This window comes from Rattus norvegicus, chromosome 1 (assembly GCF_021556685.1).
Source record: "Rattus norvegicus strain SHRSP/BbbUtx chromosome 1, alternate assembly SHRSP_T2T, whole genome shotgun sequence".
Lineage (NCBI taxonomy): Eukaryota > Metazoa > Chordata > Mammalia > Rodentia > Muridae > Rattus > Rattus norvegicus.
Window position 1 is genome coordinate 97,966,334 of NC_141534.1, and position 10,845 is coordinate 97,977,178.

Genomic DNA, 10,845 nt, shown 5'->3' on the forward strand with positions numbered 1-10,845 from the left:
GGCAGGAAGATAACTGTGAGTTCCAGGCCAGCCAAAACTACATAGTGAAACCTTGTCTCTAATACTAGAAAATAGCTTAGGCTGTCAATCAGCCTGATTTTGTCTGAGTCTCCAACTTCAAGTAAGGAAGCGCCCGGCATCTCTGAATCCCTAGCGGAAGAACGGCCCCTACCAGAGCCTCGCGCACCCCGGACCCCACCCCCACCCCCGACCCGGACCCCGGCCCGCGCACGCTCACCAAAGTAGTCTCGCGCCGTGCGCGCCTCGAGCGCGCGCTCCAGTTCCCGCGTGAGCGCCTCCAGCCGCCGCTCGGCCGCACTCGGGCCGCCCTCCCGGCCCGGGGGCAGCGGCAGCGACCGCAATGGGAAGGGGAACTGGGCAGGCTCCGGGGAGCGAGCGGGCGTGGGGCCGACGCCGGGCGGCAGCAGGTCTGCACAGGCGCCGGCTGAGCCGCGGGAGCCCAGGCTGGACACGCTGGAGCGCGCGCTGCCCCCCGACGGCGGCCCGGGGCCGGGGCCGTGGCGCTGGTCGTAGCCCAGGCTGATGCCGCTGGAGCGCGCGCTGCCGCCGTCCGAGCCCGCCAGGCTGGCGCGCGGGCCTCGCTCGGGGCGGCTCGGGACGTCGGGCGCGGCCTCCGGGCCGCCGCCGCCCTTGCCTCTGCGGCCAGACACTGGCGCCGTCTCGTCCGCTGCCCGCGGCCCGCGCCGCACGCGCCCTGGGGAGCCGGCGGTCGGCTCCGACTCGCGCAGGCCCAGCCCGGCCAGGAGCAGAGCCGCGTCGTCCGCGGCTGTCCGCGAGCGCTGCATGGCCGTCGGCCCGCCGCGGCGCGTCACCTCCGCCTCCCGCCGCCGCCGCCGCTCCGGCAGCGCCGCCGCATCGTCCGCCTGCCCGCAGCCCGCCCCGGGACCCCTGAGCGCGGGGCGGGGTAGCGGTCGCTCGGCGTGGGCCGCGCGCTCGCGCGGGGCCGTGGCGGGGAGGGACGGAGACGCGCGGCGAAGGAATGCGCGCGCAACTCCGGGCCGCGCCCCCTCCGCTCGGAGGCCGGGCGCGGGGGGCGGGGGGGAGCGGAGGGACTCCTTTGCCCCGTCAGGAATGTGAGGAAGGAGACTGCGCAGCGGCCTGTGGAATGTGGGGGGGGCGGCGACGGCCGGACCGAGGGGTGTGCAGACTGCGCAGGGACGCGGGCGGGCCAGCGGTGGCCCAGGCTCTGGTCCACCCCGGGGCCTCAGGGCACATTCCAGATTCCCCCCCAGGCCGAGCTCTAAGCCCACATCCTCCTCATTCCTACCAGGCTCTCTGCTAAAAGAGCACAGCCTGATGCTGACTGCTTTGTGCCACATGGATGTGACACCAACGTGGGAATTCTGGCAGTTTCAAAAAAAAAAAAAAAAAAAAAAAAACGGGAACACCAATCAATTTAAGGATTCTAGCAACTTCTAGGTATAACCGTCCCAATTACACATTCTAGGACTTAGAAAAGAAATATGGGTCAAGTTCCAGGACCCATTGTGAGTGTGACTTCCACCAAAATTCTCTTAGGCTCAGAGTAGTTAGGAGCATTTGTTGCTCTTGCAGGGGACCCAATTCAGTTCTCGGCACAGACAAGATGGTTCGCAACTCTCCTTAACTTCAGTTCTAACGGAGTTCCACCTCTTCCATCCACTACTAGGCATGAACGGGGTGCATACATGCACATTCAGGCAAAAAACTCATACAAATAAAAAAAAATCTAAAAACAAAAGCCCGTTTATCACCTGACATCCATAAGTCCCTACTTTAACTGGAGAACCATAATGAATCTTAGGTTCCCCTCCCCCACCCCATGTGAAGAGAATCTCAGAATTATTGCCAATGTAGAACCAGTTTCCACTAGGCCTTGGAAAATCCTGTTGCTTCCTTTTCTCAGGATACAGTTACCCTGGTAGAAGGATGCAGAATGGCTAACAGTAAGACTCTTATATTGTAACATCCCTCTTACTCCAGGGGACCTGGCTTTCCTTCAAGGGCTTCTGGGTCTGAGCTCAAGTCTGGAAACTGGTTGACAGGCCAGGATTCTCTAGTGTTGCTTTTCTTTAGTTAGTTCTAGAGTTTTTCAGTATATAGATTGAACTAAAGGGGACATACAGCATAGTCCTTCTCATTCATGGCTATTGGACAGAGCCCAGCAACCTGCAGCCAATGACAATTCGTTGGCCTTAGAGACTTTGACTGTGAACAGCACTAAAAAATAGGAGCTTTGTCACTGCATACCGCATTTCCTTGGCACCTGAAAGGTCTGGCCAAGGCTAGTGTGACAATGGTAAGAGTCCCCTTGAAATGCAAGGGCTCGTCTTCCACAGTACCCGCCTCGGATTTAGGGCATGCCGAAAGGATGCTTCTAAACATCTGGGCAGTATTGTGATATGGCCACACAGGTGGGGCCCTGTCACCAAATCCACAAACAAAAACAAAACAAACAAAAAAATCTGTCTTACCCTGCAAGAGCTCTTATGGGAAAGAAAACCAAGGAGAATGTCAGGGTGGGGAGCTGGGGAGGGGTGGGTGGTTGGGCAGGGGGAACACCCTCATAGAAGAAGGGGGAAAGAGGATGGGATAGGGGGTTTATGGACAGGAAACCAGGAAAGGAAATAACATTTGAAATGTAAAATTTAAAAATCTGATAAAAGTAAAAAGAAAGAAAAGAAAACCAAACCTTATGTGTTGTGTCCAATGATCCAAGAAACAGTTTTAAGTGAAAGTTCCCTTGATTCCAGGCACCCTTTTCTCAGAGGGTGACGGTAAAATACCCTAGTACCAAGGGAAGGGAGCTAGTTGGTTGCAGACTGACCTATGCAGAAGCCTGGCCTCCACTGTGCAAAGAGCCTCTGGAAGGGAAACAAAGTGTCTGGCCTATCCCTGCCCCCAACACACACACACACACACACACACACACACACACACACACACACACACACACACACCTACCTCCTAGGATCTAAGGAATTCCAGCCTTGCCTTACCCACACAAGGTGTGGAAGCAAATATTTGAGGAGCAAATGCCCAGGAGAGCCACCTCATGGTCTACCCACCTGTCTGATGAGAAAGGAGAAACCGTCTGACAAGTGATCACATTTCATTGATCACGTTTATCAGCCATTTAAAAGTGAAAATGTTGGGGGGCAGTGAAAAGCCTCCGGAAGGTAAAAACCACCTCTTGTATATGCCTAATACCTTACCTAGTTCAGTCCTCAGAACCCACAGCAAAGGGAAAGAACCAGTTCCTGAAAGTTGTCTTCCAACGGCCGCCACACAGACACAGAACAGGGCTGGTGAAGGGCTCGTTGATATACCTGACCACCTACATTACATTCCCTGGACTCACACACCAATTGACTGCATAAGTTCTTCTCAGACTTCCACACACACACTGTGGTACAAGCACATCCACATATGTACATGCGTACACACATTACTGAACTACTACAAAATTATAAGCAGTAATTTCTTTTAAAACATCTATTCTAGGTTATGATTGTGCATGGCTGTAATCTGGAGGCCGAGGCAGGAGGATCACTTTTGAAATCAGCCCAGGCTGCATAGCAAGAAGCCCCCCAACCCTCCGCCCCACCCCTAGTTATTAAGTAAATGTTTCAGTCCAACTTTCCCAGTTAGAACCTTCAAAATTTAAATAATACATTAGTGTCCAGGGTCAACTAAAATCCATTACTGTAGAAATAAGAAAACCTAAAAGTAAAGCAACCTAAAAGGCCCAAATATGGGATAATAGAATAAACAACTTCTATGGAATGGCATCCTTTGTTTACAGATGAACCTGCATGCTTCGCATCCTAGCACTGGAGAAACAGAGGCCGGCTGGAAGACTGAGGCAAAAGGAACACACGATCAAGGCTTGCCTCAGCTCCAGAGCAAATTCCAAGTCAGTCTGATCAGTGTAGTGAGACTCTAGCTCAAAAGAAAAAAAAATCATAAAAGGAGCTGGGGTCAGGGAGAGGGTTCAGGGCAAAGGTACTTGCCACCAAGTCTGGTTACTGGAGTTCAATCCCTGGGACTCATAAGATAGGAGAACCCCCTCATCTGAAAGTTGTAGTCATCCTCTGGTCACACCAGATAGATAGATAGATAGATAGATAGATAGATAGATAGATAGATAGATAGATAGATAGATAGATAGATAGATAGATGGATGGATGGATGGATGGATGGATGGATGGATGGATGGATGGATGGATAGGTGGATGGATGAATGGATGGATGGATGGATGAATGGATGGGTGGATGGATGGGTGGATGGATGGATGGGTGGATGGATAGATGGATGGATGGGTAGATGGATGGATGGGTGGATGGGTGGGTGGTAGATATAGATTAGGTAGATATAGATGATAGATAAGTAATAAATGGTAAGGATAGAGATGATAAGTAGATAGATAGATGATAGGTAGATGGATAGATAGATGTGAAAGCCTAGTTGGAACCCTCAGTGCCACAAATGAACTTGTGTGTGTGTGTGTGTGTATGTGTGTGTGTGTGTGTGTATGTGTGTGTGTGTGTGTGTGTGTGTGTATACACCTTATTTACAGAAGCCAAGTGGGTCCTGGTGTCTCACACCTTTAGTAATCACTTTATTTCACTGAGTTATAAGAGTTTGTTACATGTTTTGAATACCAGTGTACCAAGCTTACAAATACTTTCTACTAATTTGCGTCTTCTCCTTTTCATGTGACTTCGTAAGAACAGAAGTTATTTTGGGGGGTTGGAGAGCTGGCTCAGCAGTTTTAAAAGTACTGTCTGAAGGACCCAAGTTAGGTTCCCGGTTCCTATACTGCAGCTCACAACTGTCTGTAACTCCAGTTCCAGGACAAGTGACTGCTTCTTGTGACCTTGTGGGACCCAGTCAGGCACATGATGAACCGTCACACATACAGGCTAAACACCCATACACATAAAATAAAAGGGTGGGCTTTTTGTTTGTGACAGGGTTTCTCTGTACAGCCTGGCTGTCTGGGACCAGGCCAGCCTTGAACTCACAGAGATCCGCCTGCCTCTGTCTCCCCAGTGCTGGGGTTAAAGACATGCACCACAACTCTCAACATTTTTAAAGGGATTTTAGCATTGAATTCCATTACAGATGGTTGTGAGCCACCATGTGATCGCTGGGATTTGAACTCAGGACCTCTGGAAGAGCAGTCGGTGCTCTTAACCACTGAGCCATCTCTCCAGCCCAACGTTCAGCTCTTTAAATGTTACTGTTGGTGTGGTTGGCTGTATTAGTGGCTCGTCTCATTGCTGTGATGAAATGCATGCAAAGGCAGCCTAAAGAAGAGAAGGCTTTAGAGGTACACCATGGTAGAGAAGCTCAGTGGTAGAGTAGGAGGACATGGCCATATTATACATGCATCGACAGTCAGGATGCAGAGAGAGATGAATGCTGGCATTCAGTTCATTCTCTCGTTTGCTCCTTTTTATCAGTCCAGGGCCCCAGCCAGAGCAACACTTTTTTTTTTTTTTTGGTTCTTTTTTTCCCCCCCGGAGCTGGGGACCGAACCCAGGGCCTTGCGCTTCCTAGGCAAGAGCTCTACTGCTGAGCTAAATCCCCAACCCCCAGAGCAACACTTCTTAAAAAGTTACTTTATCAAGCAGAAATTATGTTCGGAATATAATTAAACAGAACTGCAGCCCTACAATCCAGCTTAGTTGGTTTTCTTTTTCCCTCTCTCCTTCTCCCCCTCCCTCCCTCCGTCTTTCTTTTCAACCCAGGCTGGCCTCAAAGTTTCTATGTAGCCAACAATGACTGAGTGGATGATCCACCGTTCTGGTGTAGGATTAAAGCCGTCGTGTACTACCAAGTTCAGCTCAAATTTGTTTCCTTTAGTGACGGCAGTTAAATGTCCCAAATAAGCTTTGGGCTAAGACTTGTCCTGTTGAATTGAATACAGGAGGAAAATGTTCCTTCTATGTGTAGAATTCAAGAAGCAGATTCCCAGTATAAAAGTATCTATAAAAATACTTCTCTAAATATATCCTCCCTAAAAACAGCCAAATGGAGAATTCTGGCCCTCTGGAATTCTGCTTTAAAATGCGAAGAGGTTGCTTATCCTCTGACCTCCACACAAATGCTTGGCATGTGCATGTACACACACACACACACACACACACACACACACACACACACACACGCATATATACACACATTATTTTTAGTTTTTTTTTATATGTGTGAGAGTTCATCTGCACGTACATATGTATACCACATGTGTGCCTGGGAGCAGTGCAGGTCAGAAGGTGCCAGATCCCCTAGAACTGGAGTTAGAAAAGGTCCTGAGCCACTCCATGGGTGCAGGGAACTAAACCCAGGTCCTCTCTCAGAGCATCCAGCACGTCAGTGCTCTTAGCCAGTGCTCTTAAGCACTGAGCCATCTCTCCAGTCACATACAAAACGAAACCCTTTTAACGTAATATAAATGTCTTTGAGGCTGGGGAAGATATTGGCTAAAGAATGCATTCTCCTCTTGCAGAGGATACCAGATAGGTTCCCAGCAGCCATGGCTGACAATTGCCTGTAACCCAGGCTCCATTGAAAACAATGCCTGAGGCTTCCTTCAGGCACCCTTATGTACAGAAACTACACACACACACACACACACACACACACACACACACACACACGCACACGCACGCGCGCACAAGAACTTTGTTAAAAAGAAAAAATTCTCTCCATCTGTGTATGTTTGACTGTGCACATGTCATGGCACATGTGCATGTGTACGAAGGACATAGGACAACTTCGGCTGTTAGTTCTTACCCACCACCTTGTACAAGACAGTTTCTCTCTCTTCTCTTGATTTAAAAAATACTCAAGTTTTCATTTTGAGACAGGGTTCTCTATGTAGCTTCAGCTGTCCTGTAACTCACTCTGTAGACCAGACTGGTCTTTAACTCAGAGAGATCCACCTGCCTCTGCCTCCCAAGTGCTGGGATTATACGACAGTGCCAGCAGTGCCTGGTTGAGACGGATTACAGATTTGTTACTGTGTCCAGATTCATGTGGGTTCCAGAGACCCAGACCAGGCACAGCAAGCACCTTACCCACAGAACTGTCTTCCCTGCTCACTAGCAAGTTAATGCTATCCTCAACTATGAAGTGAAAGGCTGTCTTTAAAAACACATGAAAAGACCAGGCCTGGTAGTGAACACTTTTAACCCTATCACTTGAGAGACAGAGTAGGTGAGTCTCTGTGAGTTCAAGGCCAGCCTGGTCTACAGAGCTAGTTCTAGGACAGCCAGTGGTACACAAAGAAACCTTGTCTCAGAAAACATAGATAGATAGATAGATAGATAGATAGATAGATAGATAGATAGATAGATGATAGATAGACAGGTAGATAGATAGATAGATAGATAGATAGATAGACAGGTAGATAGATAGATAGATAGATAGATAGATAGATAGATAGATGATAGATAGACAGGTAGATAGATAGATAGATAGATAGATAGATAGATAGATAGATAGATAGATAGGCAGGCAGGCAGGCAGACAGACAGACAGACAGACAGATAGACAGGTAGATAGATAGATAGATAGATAGATAGATAGATAGATAGATAGATAGATAGATAGATGATAGACAGACAGACAGACAGACAGACAGGTAGGTAGATAGATAGATAGATAGATAGATAGATAGATAGATGATAGATAGATAGATAGATAGATAGATAGATAGATAGATAGATAGGCAGGCAGGCAGGCAGGCAGGCAGGCAGGCAGGCAGGCAGGCAGGCAGGCAGGCAGGCAGGCAGATAGATAGATAGATAGATAGATAGATAGATAGATAGATAGATAGATAGAGATGGATGGATAGATGGACAGACAGATGGATAGGTGGATAGACAGATGGACGGACAGATGGATGGAAGGTGCCGGAGAGATGACTCAACAGTTAACCACACTGACTATTCTTGAGGATCCAGGCTCCATTCCCAGCACATGCCAGCTAACAACTGTGAGAAGTGACATCTTCTGGCCTTTGAGGCACGCACATAGTACACACACACATACATGCCAGCAACACATCCATACACATAAAATAAATCTTTGTTCTTTTATAAGAGAGGATCTCTACAATACAGCTCTATGCGTCCTGGATCTCACTATTTGGACCAGCCTGTTCTGGAACTCACAGAGATCCACCTGCCTGTGCTTCTTTGGTGCTGAGATTATAGGTGTGTGCCTATGCCTGGCTAAAAACATCTTTAAAAAAAAAAAAAAGGCTTGCCAAAGGCCAGTGTTCCAAACACCTCTCCCATTCTGTGCAATTTTTGTCTGTTCACCTCCCCACAACCCCGACCCAGATGTTCCTGGGGTGGACTCTACTTACCCATATTTGCACCCATAGGAATTAGTGTGGACAGCCACCAGGTTTGAGCGTGAGAGCTAGTCCCCACTGAGGAGGTAAAACAAGATCACTACCCTGCAGTCAGATAAGAACTACATAAACTTCCGGCTGAATGCTTGCCCGACTAGGTTAGGTCTCTGGGAACTCTTTTGGAAAAGCCAATTACTTTGCTAAAATTACTTCTGATTTGCTCATGTGTCTTTTGGGGTGACATAACATAGGGAGTATTCTTTTTCCCCCCAAGAAAGAATTTCTCTGTGTAGCTCTGGATGTTCTGGAACTCAGGGATCAGTCTGCTCCTACTTCTCAAGTGCTGGGACTGAAGGCTTGTGCCACCATCCCCACTGGGGATATTCTTTTCCAACACCCTTTGGGTCGAAATAATGTTTCCAGAGATGACAAACCTTAAAGTCTTTAAACAATTGACCAAAAACAAAACAAAACAAAACAAAACAAAACAACAACAAAAAATCAAAGCCTGGAGAGGGTTGGAGAGACGGCTCACTGATTGCTGAAGAGCATAAGCCCAGCAGCCATGTTGGGTGGCCCTTACCTGCTGTAACTCCAGCTACCTTGTTTGATGACACAGGTTCCAGTATACATGGCATTCACTCTCACATGCACATACGTTTGACTAAAGATACTAAAAATGAATCTATATACTGGGCATGGTGACCTGTGCCTTTAATCTCAGAAATCAGGTGCAGTGAGTTCAAAGCCAGCCTGGTCGACATGGTGGTTTCAGGACAGATCCTGCCTCAAAAATCCAAAACCAAATCAAACGGCCAAAAGGCTGAGATTAAAGGCATAGGCCATCATACCCAAAAGGTCAGGATCTATGGTAAGATCCTAAGTGTCACCAGACACAGCTCTGCAATCCCAGTTCTTGGGAGACTAAGGCAAAGCTAGCAAGCATTCCTATGCATTAATCCTAAAATCTAAATTCATATTATTTTATAATTATTACTTTTGTTTCCAGAGATGACAAACCTTAAAGTCTTTAAACAATTGACCAAAAACAAAACAAAACAACAACAAAAAAAAAAAAAAAAAAAAAAAAAACAAAGCCCTGGAGAGGGTTGTAGAGACGGCTCATTGATTGCTGAAGAGCATAAGCCCAGCGGCCATGTTGAGTGGCTCTTACCTGCTTTAACTCCAGCTACCCTGGTACCAGCAGATCACAGATGTGTTGGATCCTCTGGAATGAGATGGGGGCCATGGGGTGCTGGAAACCAAGCTCAGGTCCTCCAAAAGAGCCATCAATGCTGAACCATCTCCCTAGCCCATGTCTTTTTTTTTTTTTTTTTTAAAGATTTATTTATTTATGAGTACACTGTAGCTGTCTTCAGACACACCAGATCTCATTACAGATGGTTGTGAGCCACCATGTGGTTGCTGGGAAGTGAACTCGGGGTCTCTGGAAGAGCAGCCAGTGCTTTTAACCCCTGAGCCATCTCTCCAACCACCCATGTCTGACTTTCAATTATGCATACATGTCTGAGTGTGAGTTTGTACCTGAGAGCAGTTCAACCCTTAACTGCTGAGCCATCTTTCTAGCTCCACACCACTTACCGTGACAGCCACCCTTCCTAGGATGAAATTACAAGCCGGCAGCAATGCCTACATGGTACTTAGATGAGTTCTGGGGATTCCAAACTCTGGCCCTTTCGCCACTGAGCCGTCTCTGAAGGCCCCTCGGTGTTTTTAAAAGCATGATTGATAATTCTGTGTACCGTATGGCATGGAGTGAAGTCTGGTCTCAGGAGTGAGACCCAGAGGGCAGAAGAGGGAATAAGACTGTGGTCCATCTGGGATATGCACACTGCAAAGGAGCCCATGCAGGGACAGTCATCTCCAAAATTCAAGTTACAGGAACTGGCAAAGATCATGTGTGGAGGTCAGAGGACAAAGTAGAGAAGCTCATTCTCAAACGTGTAAGTCCTGGGATTGACCTGACCTTGTCAGGCTTCTGGCCATCACCTTCACCCAGAGCCACACTGCTAGTCCAGTTTTTTTTTTTTTTTCGGAGCTGGGGACCGAACCCAGGGCCTTGCGCTCGCTAGGCAAGCGCTCTACCGCTGAGCTAAAACCCCAACCCCGCTAGTCCAGTTTTAAATCTGTACTTTTTTGTGGTAAAGTGTTGAGGTTATCAAACCCATGGCCTCTCCCACACTTCGACAGCACTGGCTACACCCCAGATAGCCCCAGGATTCTGATTTGATTTTGGAATTTTGAGACAGGATGTGTCCTGGGATGTAGACCAGGCTGGCTTCGAACTCACTGCCTGAGTTCTGAGATTAAAGGCATTCACCACCATGCCCAGTTTATATTCATTTTTAGCACTTTATTCACGTGTATGTGCCATGTGAATGCCATGTGTGCTGGAACCTGTGGAGTATCTGTTGGTTGGGTTTTTAGAGATGGTCTCGGGAGGCTCATGCTGATT

The 10,845-nt window shown here is 48.1% G+C and overlaps 1 protein-coding gene across 1 annotated transcript in view; it reads right to left on the reverse strand.

The window, feature by feature from the left end:
* Wtip (WT1 interacting protein) overlaps positions 1-1,010 on the reverse strand; it is a 33,696-nt gene extending 32,686 nt beyond the window's left edge. The window contains 1 exon segment of the mRNA NM_001400841.1: positions 239-1,010. Within this exon segment, the coding sequence (NP_001387770.1) occupies positions 239-806 (568 nt within the window). The 5' untranslated portion in view covers positions 807-1,010.
* Positions 1,011-10,845: the final 9,835 nt, after the last annotated feature.